The 12,404-nt window shown below is 49.8% G+C and overlaps 1 protein-coding gene across 1 annotated transcript; it reads left to right on the forward strand.

The window, feature by feature from the left end:
• Positions 1-627: 627 nt before the first annotated feature.
• On the forward strand, positions 628-10,236 carry VOLCADRAFT_105584 (uncharacterized protein). Its single transcript, XM_002952480.1, has 12 exons — positions 628-651; positions 735-879; positions 1,208-1,399; positions 1,805-1,984; positions 2,945-3,030; positions 3,087-3,172; positions 3,986-4,149; positions 6,303-6,350; positions 7,086-7,288; positions 7,714-7,786; positions 8,601-8,704; positions 9,141-10,236. Exons 1-12 carry the CDS (start codon positions 646-648, stop codon positions 9,210-9,212), a joined length of 1,359 nt encoding a protein of 452 aa, XP_002952526.1. The 5' UTR covers positions 628-645; the 3' UTR covers positions 9,213-10,236.
• The last annotated feature ends 2,168 nt before the right edge of the window (positions 10,237-12,404 follow it).

Below are 12,404 nucleotides of genomic sequence, written 5' to 3' on the forward strand. Positions count from 1 at the left end.
TTTGCGCTATTCGCAAAGATGAAAAGGAATAGGCATACGGAAGAGGCAATATCCCTGTTTCTTTAGTTTAGCTACTACCACTCCTTCGTACAATTGAAGTCAATAGAGTTACCCAAAATATAAATGATATAACAAAACTAATTGGCGATAATTTTACTATGAACTTTCTCGGCGCTCTCAAAAGCGCGGTGTATTTTACGTACTTTAATAATCGTTTGTTTCACCAATATGCTTTTTTCCTCTGGCGGCCATGCATGGGTGTGTGGTTAGCAGTTCACAGGCTGCTCTCCAATTGGCGAGCAGCCAAGTTAAGGAACCTGCAAGTTAAGGAAACGTACTTCCAACCGCGGGCTGGACTTCCGATGATTCTTCGCTTCTTCACTGTCGCTGCCTGAGAACTCCTGGCGGGCGCTCGCCCCTCCCAAGCGTTCAATAGCGCAATGATTACATTTCCTGAAAACCACCAACGGATTTATCTTTTATTGTACTTTTGAAGCTCGTCCTCAGAGCCCGAAGGAAAGAAGAAAACACAGCAACAGCCTCCTATCGTGGTACGCACCGGTGTACGGTTAGTGCAGCATGAATAATTTAAGCATAAACCTGACTTAATAAGCTTACTTTGACACTAAAGAAGAAGACACGGGCATGGCGGTAAGATTAGACTTGTATTTGCACAACTAATGCATTCTTGCAGTTTATTGCGAACCTTAGGGTTGATGCCTCTGGTCTTGCAGGTGGGCATGTGCGCCCTGTATGCTTGCGCCTCTCAAACAATGGCAGCGGTGCGCAGCAGCAGGAATAGGAGTCTTGGAGCGGTTACTTCCGGCCGGTCAGCACTGCTAGTGCTGACGCTGGCAGCTGTCCTACTTGCTGCCACCGGTAAGGGTCCCTAATCTCTATCTCAGAAATTTCGATTTCAATGTACTCCAGCGCCCTACAAAGCAACGCAGACACTCCTGGTCATTGGCCATCGTTGCCAGCAGCAGTATTAATCGTTGCCAATCCTCGTAATGTGCTGCTGGTTGGTAATGTTCTTGCTGCTGACTCTGACCGACCTACTCTTGACCACCTTTGCTATGCGTGCGTGGGAGTGAGAGAGAAATGATCTTGTAAAACAACCTTGTAGGTTCGTTAGCTCGCACCTTGTTAGGATGCTTCTGGCTATCTAGGATCATCTGAGCATCCTTTCCATTATACCCGGGTATAGGTTTGAATGCTGTGGAAGGCGCCCCTCGACCACCAAAATCTCCAAAGCCATCACCTCGCCCGCCATCGCCTCGGCCACCATCACCGCGCCCGCCATCACCGCGCTCATCAAGCCCGCCACCACTGCGCCAGTCTCCACCCCCTCCACGCCCAAACAAGGCACCCCGTCCGCCCCCCCCTACCCCACGACCCGGTGAGCATACGAATATCCCTCTTTCTTTCCTCCAACTAACTAAATTATTATTACCCAGTGTATGGCTCCTTGGTCTGGTTCGATGTTCACACTCCACTGGACATGCATAAAGTGCTATACAGCAGGCCACCAGCCACACTATATTGCAGGAAGACCATGCATCTCTTCCTCACACGCCGTCTAGTTACCTGGCCCACAAACACATCGGCACCAAATGTATGTATGTAGGGACCCCTGCTGCTCAGCTGGTTCCCACGAGCCCTCCTCTGCTTTTTAGCCCTTCCTGAGTGACAGCAGAGGCTGTCTGCTGGTATGGTTCCCAAACCTACATGTGCTGCATGCTTTTCAATGATGTTCTGATCTGGCCACTGCTGCGACTCTTCCTTATCCGTCATCTGCTTGTAGAAGGTGGCCTCCGATTGGTTCGCGGGACAGCGGGAAATGTTGGGCGGCTGGAGGTGCAACTGACCTATCCCGACGAATGGGTTGCTCTATGTGATGATGGCACGTTCACTGCCTACGAGGCCGGGGTGGGTTATTACATGCATATGTATGCAATCATGCGTTGTAGCAGTTGCTCACCTGGTGAGACGACTGGCTTTGCGGAAGCGTGGAATTCAGGGTCCTAACTGAGGCAGGAAGACGTCCAACCCAGCGACAAGCACTAGTGTGCATAGACCCTAACACAAAACAACTAAGACGGCGGCAGCGGAGTCTTGAACACCGAACATCAAGTAATCGTGATACTGAAGTGCCTGGCCAGTGCAACCCGCCTGGGCAGCTTATATCTCGGCCTACCTGCAGGAGATTCCCTACTACGGACCTGCCGTACTAGGATACTATCGGTGGGGCCCGGGGCCCCAGCCAGTTAGGTTCGCTACGGGCAACTGCCGTTTTTGTGACATGTCACGATAGTACGTGACATGTACGAAACTTGAGTTGAATCGTCAATGAAGTTAACGGTTATTGTTAACAATAACCGTTGCAATATTGCAAGGAAAATGTAGCGTACTACATGTGTGAATGCACAAAGTAGACGGTGTTAACCGTAAAAAGACCAGAGCCAGTGTTTTAGATGAAGCGCCCCAGAGTGGCATTCAGATGGCGTTCTTAACCAACAGTAGTTACAAGCCACCGGCTTATCAATGAGGAAATCAGTAAAGTAAGGTGCTGGCAGCAGAGCGCTTTAGCGTTTATTTGTAGATGATGAGCGCGCCGTACTGTATGTGACTGCATCGGCAGAGATGCAGGCAGGCAGATATACACATTTTTTCCCACCACAAATCCCCAAGTGCTTACCCCGAATATACCTGGAAACATGGGGTTCACTCCACAATTTCATGCCTACAGAATGCACACACATAGTGGTTTTTGTGGTCTAGTACGTTAGGAAAGCTTTTGACCACCTATGGGCGACACCTCTGTGTAGTAGGTAGGGACCGTCCCACGAGGGTGTCGCCTACAGGTGATGAAAATGTTTACTGGCGTATTTGGCCCCATTCCCCCATCTCATGCATCTACAACGGCGTCCAATCCCTCACTCAGCTGGTGCCCTGCCTCCCCTGCCTCCTTTCCTCCCCATCACATGGTGTCTTTACTCGGTGCTGGATGCACATGCTTTCCGTTGGCTGGTGGGAACTTCAAACGGCTCGGTAATTGATTCATGGCCCTCCATGTGCTCAAGTAGCTCTTTTGCAAGATGTTGGGCTACTCTTATGGCCGCCAGTTCTATGCCCAAGGCATCAGCACCTATGGCCCCGATGAATCCGATCCGTAAGTTTGTTCGTGTTTTGTGTGCATGTGGATGGACGGATCCATTCTGTGCTCCTAGGAGCAGGCCTGCCTCTCACGACCTGGATCCTGAGGCTGAGGTAGTATTAAAGTTACTGCTGCGACTGTGCTAGCCGGCTAGAGGGAATGGAATCCAAGCAGCTGCCAAGGCAATTACCTACTTTGCAAAAGCGGCCGACAGCCAAGGGCAGTAGCTGGCACCTGATAAGGCCTCCATAGATGCTTGCAGAGCGCCTTAGCGCGTATTAATAGACGACATGTGTGCCGTACTATGTACAGCTACTGCACAAGCCACATGCATTCTGGCTGCATGGCAACACTGCGGCGGCTTTAGTGGTGGCATTTCGAATTGTGAAGGAAGTTGACCCTGTTGTTGTTCCTCACATGCCATACCGTGTTTGAATTGCAATCTATGCAATCTATGCACGCACACCTGCTGAAACACCTGTAAATTGCAGCAAATTGATTGGAGCCCAAGATATGCGCTATTTGGGTGTGCTTATGTTGCTGTTTGAATAGTACAGCGACCATGAAGTCACTCGTGAAGAGCTTACTTGGTTAACGTTGCTTGAGTCCGATGGCCCCACACCCAACGTGCAGGCCAGCCAGGTTTAGACTGTTGTTTCGGACCTTACTGCCCGAAATCCTTCGCACCCTCTCGTCACCCTGCCGGATCCACGGCATCCTGGATTCATCCGCGTCCTGTTTGACCCTGGCTTAATGAGCCCTGATGGCCCACTGACCCCTGACCTACGGACCCTGGCGTACCTGCAACCCCAACACTCCTCTTCACAGGCCCGAGCCTCGAGGGAACTTGGTGTGCACGGGTGATAATGATTCCCGGCCGCCATATGCGTTCTTCTCGCAAATGATCAATTTCACTAGTCAGCAGGAGGTGTCATGCCAGGCGTTCCACGTTGCCTGCCCCCGCAACATGTTGGTAGCAATGGAATGTTCCAGTAAGTTTCGTATAATCATACTTGTTTTTGTGTCTATGTGTCTCCTACTCGTAAGGGAATGATGCCTTTCCTGGAAAAAGCACATACCTGCCGATAAGGAAATTCGTCATAACATGTGTCGTAGCTGTCGTACGCATACATGATACATAGGCATCGTAAAACGCTCTGGCAGTAGCAGCACCGCCTGTGTCATTTTTGGCAGCGGACTCACATACAGCGGCCTCGGTACCTTGACATGCATGGTGGTGGAATTGATGAAGCAAGGTCGTCAATGCAACCTGGCCGACTGACTTCATAGCAGCTGCTATTGGAGACGCCAGACTGAGCATAATGCCCTATCACGACTTCAGAAAAGTACCGATTGGCGGATGCCCTAGATACTACACATAGCATTAGTTGGATGGTGTTATGTTCTGGGTGTATCACAGGACCTGACATCCACCGGTACTTTTCTGTTGCGGTGATACAGCACAAGGTTAGTGAGATGAGAATGAAAAGTAGCGGTTCATGCTTACTGAGATGCATATCAATGCCTTATCTGAAACTAGCTCGGCTCGCTGCATGCAATCAGCCATCTGCATGGCGCCATTCACGTGACTAGCCACCCATAGCCGAGTACAGCAGACTAAGGTAGGCACTGGCTGTGTGGCCGCCGTGTGCAGCAACGGATGGGGACGCCCTCCTCAAGAAGGGAATTGTAGTACGGCACATACCGCCAGTATAGATGCAAGGTGTTGTATGGCTCAACCGCACAATGGTGGTATGGAAAGATACCACCGATGAGACAACGAAGTGGTTGATTAAGTAGCAGTACTATCGTACTGGCTAGTTGTCGGATCCACTTGGGCCTCATGCCGATAACCCCCCCTACGACTGGGTGACGCGATCTTCAGACGACCGCAATTTAAACAGGATTACTTGGAAATCAGTTGGCCAGACGAACCAGGAACGTGGGTTCCAGCTTTAACCAGGTAAAGCCCCGCCCATACGCAGGTTTGGACTTCTGTCCGCAGCAGTGCGGCGGCATTTAGATGGCGAACTCGAGTTCGGCCAACAGTAGACGCAAACCACCGGGTTTCAGTTAGTTACAGCGGTTTTAAAGGGGACCAAACGGTTTAAATCGACAGTTAGGGAAACAGAGCTGTGAGCAGAGGTTCGCAAGTCGGTTTCCCCGGCTGCAGGAGGGCATAATTTCGGTCAGTAAACCTAAAATTCTTGTTTGGGCGACAAACTAAGGTGGCATTATAAATGTTGCTCATTCCGTACACCTTGCAATCCGATCGTTTTACAAGGCCACGCCTTACACCTCTGTTCGTCGTCATGCCGGCCCATGCTTGCGCACGCTGCACATGGGTGGAAACAGCCATGCTAGCACCGCATCAACAAATCACATGAGTGTGTAGAGGTGCATCCTAGTGGAGGACTTGCACTTGGCCATCGTCCCCTTAAAAATGCATCCTCCCCCTTCGAGGACCCCGACATATTCAGCTTCACGAAAAGACTGTCGTTAAGCCGAATAGCTGGCAAGCGTGTCTGCTGGTCCCACTTCATGTCGGTATGGGCGGAAAACAAACACTCGCAATTGACCGGCGTGGGCTTAATTTGCACACAGAGCAGCGCGAGCTTCCACATCTCCGAATTAAGGTGCTACTTTTGTGCGAGCTTGGGTTAGATTAATGTGGTGGCTTGCGCACGTGTTCCATCAGCCCCTCCACAGCATCAGCACCCTCATAGCCCTCATCACCAACACATAACACTCCCCCACACTCACGGCCCGTGAGCCTAACATGATAGCTTACAGGATACAACCAAAGGAAGCGCCCTACACATTGCGAAGCCTTTTCGTTGGCCGGCTATTACATCTTCTGGCGCTTCACTTTCTTTCTCTCTCTCTCTCTCTCTCTCTCTCTTTCTTTCTCTCTTTCTTTCTCTCTTTCTCTCTCTCACTCTCTTGCTTTTGCTCCCCACGCTTGCACAATGCGATGAGTGTTAGATAGATACTATTCATCGGAGAAGTGAACAAAGTACACCTAATTATGATGCTTCCCTGTTGCATTATTGTTACAACATTATTGTTGCTTTATTGTTGCATTGTCGCTGGCTGTCCTGGCCCGCCTCCGAGACTACTCCCCCTGCCATTCCCCCCATCCCAGAGACGCCGTTTAAATATAATGGGCCTCCACCGCCGCCATCTATCCCCAGTAAGTCGCCTCCATGTTATTGCGGGAATGGACCCACTTGGGTGGGTTCCGGGGCCCAGTGACGGCCATGTATAGCTGCTGCTAGTGCTGCAATAACCGGCCAACATACAAAGCCATGCATGCTTCTAGCCCCTGTTATGCATGTTACACTCACATAAAAAATAATTGGCGTTTCTCCCGCACTGCTGTTTGGAACAACTTAATATACATGGTTGAAAACTCTACTCAGCATCAGCAGGTTTGGCTATTTACTATTTACTGCCAGGCTGCGGAGCCTGTTCATCTGTATGTTCATATGCTGTGCATACCGTACCGCTATGGCCGATTGGTGATTTCTGGATTGGTGAAAGTAAAAAACGCTTCTAGAATTAATCTTTCCAACACCGGAATTGGTAATACGGTTTGGTGTTACCCCGTCCACTTTTTCCCATTGCCACCGAATTGGTGAAAGCCGCCAACCGGACTGCCCCCCGTTCACTGTGGGCCCTCCGAGGCGCCCCAGGCCCACATCAACCAATCTGCAGTCGCATGTAAACGTAAATGTATATGTGTAATCAAATACCCTTCCCTTGCTCCTTCTTTCATGCAAACAAGAGGGTTGTTCTGAACGATCATGGATAGCATGCACATCAGCACACTACCATAATTATGAGTGGTGTAGTCCATGACCGTTCAAATAATGTTAATATGTCCCTGGCGGTTGTCTACCTGCTTGCCCCCGCCCTACACTTGCAGGTCCGCCACCGCCACCACCCCCACCGCCCAGCATGCAAGATCTCATCCGCCTCATCCGTCTTAAAATATCAAGCCCCTGGGCGCCCGAAGGGATTGTCGTGCTTTTGGTCAACTCGGCGGATGGTGGCGAGCCCGTATGGGCGCCCTTGTGTGCTGATGGTATAGCTGGAGAGGATACGATTGCTAACATGCTGTGCAAGCAGGTGACATACATGGGTACAGCAGCCAGATTAATCTTTTCCTTTCCATTGCCCTCGTTCTGCACGCAGTATCAATCCCCTTATGTGAGGTCATCCATCCATCCATTCGCCCATCCAATCCTCTGACCTTTGTCTCCTGCCTGCCTTGTTAACATCCACCCATTCACTCACCCATGCTGCAGTGCTACCGACTGACTGTGTTTCTGCATACAGCTCATCCCGCATCTCAGCCTGCTACTTAGTGTATGTGTGCTATTATTGCCCCTACCCACCGTGCACCTGCCTAAATATATCGATCACATTTCGTTCACCTCTTTTCCGGCAATTCAACAATCTGTCTATTCGAATCTCCTGCCTGCCTTGCTGGCCCTTGCTGGTGACTGGATGCTTCAACCATTCGCACCCATGGGTGTGTCATATCTGGCCAGAATGATGGCTTCCGTGACACACCCACCCGTATGGTTGAAGGATCCGCGTGGAAGGCAATCGAGATTACACAGGGTGGGTCCCTTTATCACTAAATCCTCTTGCAACCTAGTATGCCTAATAAAGTAAGGCCAGAGCTGACTTTAAGCCTGGGGTCGCATGCATTGTTGTACCGGGTGCCGTATCTGCACTTCGGGAGTTCATGCAGTAGTGCCAGGTTTTCCTGCCACACCTTGGCTAGGGCACACGAAGACGGTGTCACCCAGGGGAGGTCGTCCCTGTTACGAATGGCTAGTGTAATGATTGATTATCCTTAAAGCTTATTACACAGTCTTGCTTCTCACTCCCAGCCCGAGCGAGGTGAGTGACACCCCCCACCAGGCCACCAAGCCCAAAGCAACACGGCCATGCATGCATGCTTACATGCATGCACTCCCAACCCCATGCTACCTCCGTTCGGTATCACATGCAATTTCGGTTTTTCCTTGGGCCCCGTCGCCCCATAATACCCCCCTCAACTTCTGGTGCAGACAGAATGAAGGTGTGAATGAAGATGCAGATTAACCAGCGAGCCAGCTACAATCGATTGATATCTCCACTGTGTGTAGACGAATTATCATTGGCTTCCCGCAAAATCCCCAAATATTTAAAGGTTTTTTATATTTGTCTGTAGAAGGGTCATCATGTAATAGATAGGACTGAGGAATAGTTCGTACATCGGTTCATAGAATGGCTTGTAGATCTTGCCCTTAGTGTGTTATATAATACGTATATGCATTTCAGTCCTGAGAATAGATGGTCTATAGGCATTCCCCAATTTTACAGACGAGTTGCACGTAGACTTACATGCAACATACTATGTGTCGTGTGCATGTGAATCTGCGTGCAGCATCTACAATCAGCGATTTTAACCCTTCCGAATATTCACACTGGGTAACGGTGGTGGGCGGCATCAGCAGCAGCGCCTACACAGTGTACGACACACAGTTGCAGGTAGGCAGTGCGGGGGCGGGGGCCAGCTCAAGGTCGCTGCCACGCACTGCACTAGCTAGTGGGGTTAACGGTAAATGTGGGAAGGTGTATGTGGCGCCCTGTGTTATACCATGACTTCAGAAAAGTACCGATTGGCGGATGCAGATCTCGTGATATGCCCAGGATCCTATACCCTGATGTTTGTGTATGGATACTGACAAATAAATGCGCCACTCAAGTGCCGTTCCTTACTAAATTAGATAGGCACAGAGCCACATGCGAGCTGCTGGCAGGCATTTGATGTGCACTCCCACATGTATGTTCTATATTGTCAATATTAACCTGCGCCTGCCACTAACGTCAGCTGCGGTCCATAGAAGTGCTAGCTATCCAGGTAGGTGGCTATCTTGCATTGCGTTGTACACATTGTGTGTATGTGCGTGCTGTGCTCCGACAGGTGACAACCCAGCCCTGCTCCTCCGGCTACCTGTTCCACGTCGTCTGTTATACTAAGATGATGGAATTTTAATTAGCATAAGGCTGGAAATCTACACAAGAAACTTCACAATTGTTGGAATGTGGCTATCAATCATATACCCATAAGAGGGATCAAAGGAAACGATTCCGAAGAGTAAGCTTAATCCTTAAGGAATTTCGCTGACAAAAGGGCATGGTTTCCTCGCGTATTGGGCACAGTGCTGAAAGGCCGTTGGTTCTACGCTCGTCGGTAGTGAGAAGTCTGGGATGGAGCACTAGGGGGGTGCCCAGAGTGAGAGAGTGGCACTCGTGAGGGGATGTTGGAATTTGATTGGCACTGTCAAATCAGTGTATCGTGTCAGCAGTAATAGGAACCAATCTCTAGATGCCACCACTACATGCTGATGGACGGGAATGGACCTGCAGTGGCCTGCCAGGGTAACGTTATACCCCTTACTTCCCACCACCCACATAAGCACCGCCTCACATTATCCACTTGGCTGCAAACCATAGGGTCCTAGACAACCAGGACGTGTGTTCATACCATGTGTTATCTGTCCTTCTGCTGTGCCACAGTGTGTTGTTCATTGTGTGTTTGCTTTCGCCATTTGTAGTAGCTGGCTGCTGAAAAGGCCTCTCTAGATGCTGGTGGTCGCGCTTCGCGCGTATTTATATGTACATACATATATATAGCATTTGTATAGCCGTACTGTGTACCAGCTACTACACCAATGGTGGGTGTAGTCGGCCATACATGATACACCCATGCCGCCCAATACTGTTAACAGCAGCATCTAATGCTGCTGCTGCTGGGTCATGATAGAATGCGACTGGCGTTCATGGGTAGATGTTTGGATTGTAACCCTAGTCACCCTAGGTTGGTTACTAGTGAGCATGGGCTGTTGTGGAAGTGAGTTCAAGTTACAAGTTCCACACAAAAGTATGGGGAGCTCGAGCTCCCAGGATGCCTCCATAATGAAAGGCCGGAGGGCCCATAGGCTGCGGCACTAGCTAGCTAACTGTTGCAGCAGTAAATAGAAGCACATGCATATTTTCTGTAAATACATGCAGAGCTGATCTACCAGCATCTTCAAAAACCTTTTCAGCGGCCAGCTACTACACCATCCAGGGGGAGACCGCATTTTCCTCCCAGATAAACTTCAGAAATCAATAATCCAGGATGAGCCCTAGGCCCCACCCAACCTGCAGCTGCCATGCACACTGTGCATACATCTAGATATGCTCAGGTTAGGTAATACTGGTTACGCAGCATGTCACCCTGTTGAAAACACATTTAATTGCAACCTGAGTGGAACACCCGAGACACTAATGATTGTTTCGTGTGCAGGGCTGATCATTCATATGGATGTGAAGGAAGCATGGATTGCTAGCGGCACCGCGGGGTTTGGAGTCATTATGGCAACGGCACGGGGTCTGACACCATGGGAGGCGGGGAGAGACCTAGAACAGCAGTAACAGAAAGTGATCCATACAGTTAGTGAATCTCAACACCATGTCGCTACTGCGATTAAGCTTTTAATAGCTTAATATATTCTATGGTAAATGTAGCTGGTCCCTGTCATATCCCCTCCCGTACAAAGCCCCATCCGGGGCCCACGCTACTGCACTGTGTCGCCAGGGTGGTCATCACTGCTGCAGCTGCCTGCTGGAGTTGAACCTGCTTGCTCCAGGGGGAGTACCGCTGAGCACCCCCATCAGGATTCTTCCCTGTGTATGTATCAACTGGTGGTCAGTGTTTTTTTTCGTTTGGGGCCTAATACCCTAGAGTAATAAACTTAGGGTTTCTTGCGGTTACAATTCCTTTTTGTATAGTCGCTGGGGGGGGCTGCACCCCCCCCAGAAACCCCCCTCAAAGGCTGTACGGTGTGCTGTAAACAACACCTGACGTCTGGAAACACACATGCCGTACCACCATTTGCACCAGTGTCTCTGTGACACTATGACGACGGGTGATCGCGTTATGTCGCGTTAAACTCGCGTTATGAGGCTTTAACGTGAGTTTAACGCGACGCAAACGCGATGTAACATGATCTTAAGCACTGATAACGCACCGGTTCGCTTGTGCATATGGCCTAACGCACATCATCTTTATTCGCATGCGAACGAGCTGAGTAATTTTGGCTGGCAGCCTGCCAGCCAACACTGAGTGTGTTAGCTTAAGCAACTAACGCAAACTTTACGCGATAGTAAACGCGACCAGGTGACTTTTAACACGAGCGTTACCTTACCTATAGGTGTAACGCATACGCATGCGAATGGTGCGAATGCATATGCACATGCGAATGTGGCGAATGAATTCGCGAGTTTTACGCGACCCTAAACGCGACCAGGTGACTTTTAACGCGAGCGTTAGCTTAGCTATAGGTGTAACGCATACGCATGCGAATGGTGCGAATGCGTATGCACATGCGAATGTGGCGAATGAATTCGCGAGTTTTACGCGACCCTAAACGCGACCAGGTGACTTTTAACGCGAGCGTATCGCCAAACGCAAGGAATTGCGAATGGCATACGCGACTGCGAATCCTGCGAATGCATGTGCCACCATTTGAATTTTACGCGAGTGACTGCGACTTGCGTGCGGGACCGTGCAATACAAAAGCTTTACAATAGCAGTACACGAGCTGTACAATGTGCAAAGTGCACCGCCGTTGCACATGACCTGCAGGTTCACAGCTGTGAACCACAGCACTCACTGCTTTCTTCATACATTTGAACTATCCCTGAATGACAGGTACGAATTCATAGCAAATCCTAACATGACCGATGCAACTCAGCCAGCAACTCTTACCATGGAAAAGGGTCCAACAGTCTAATGTCAGAAAAAATGGACACACAAATGTTAAGCGCATGTAACTGTACCACAATACAGCAACTATTGTCTTCTTATTAAAGCGCTCAATCCTCGCCTCCGCTGGTGTCATCTTCAAGAACGACGGCATATATCTGCATATGAAAGGATCACAACAAATCATTGTTTAGGCAGGAACACATAGTTGTGAGCATGTTACGTACAATGACGGCTGTAGGTGTGACACCGGCATAACGTGCCTCGAAATAAGGCAACAAAAAGCATTTAGTTAATAGCCATGGTCTTGCAACCAGAGGCTTCATACCTCCGAACGGCCGCTACGTGGCCTGCCACGTCCCGTTTGAGCCCGACTCTTGTTCATATCCTTACCACCATCCTTGCGCTTGTCCTGTTCCTTGCGATTCTCCTGCT

This window comes from Volvox carteri (genome assembly GCF_000143455.1).
Source record: "Volvox carteri f. nagariensis unplaced genomic scaffold VOLCAscaffold_30, whole genome shotgun sequence".
Lineage (NCBI taxonomy): Eukaryota > Viridiplantae > Chlorophyta > Chlorophyceae > Chlamydomonadales > Volvocaceae > Volvox > Volvox carteri.

What these genes read in the sequence shown, in the direction of transcription:
- VOLCADRAFT_105584 (XM_002952480.1), top strand. An exon ending in CCCCCCTACCCCACGACCCG is followed by an intron (nt 1,400 to 1,804) that starts GTGAGCATACGA and finishes ATCTGCTTGTAG; the next exon opens with AAGGTGGCCTCCGATTGGTT. An exon ending in TGTACGACACACAGTTGCAG is followed by an intron (nt 8,705 to 9,140) that starts GTAGGCAGTGCG and finishes GTGCTCCGACAG; the next exon opens with GTGACAACCCAGCCCTGCTC.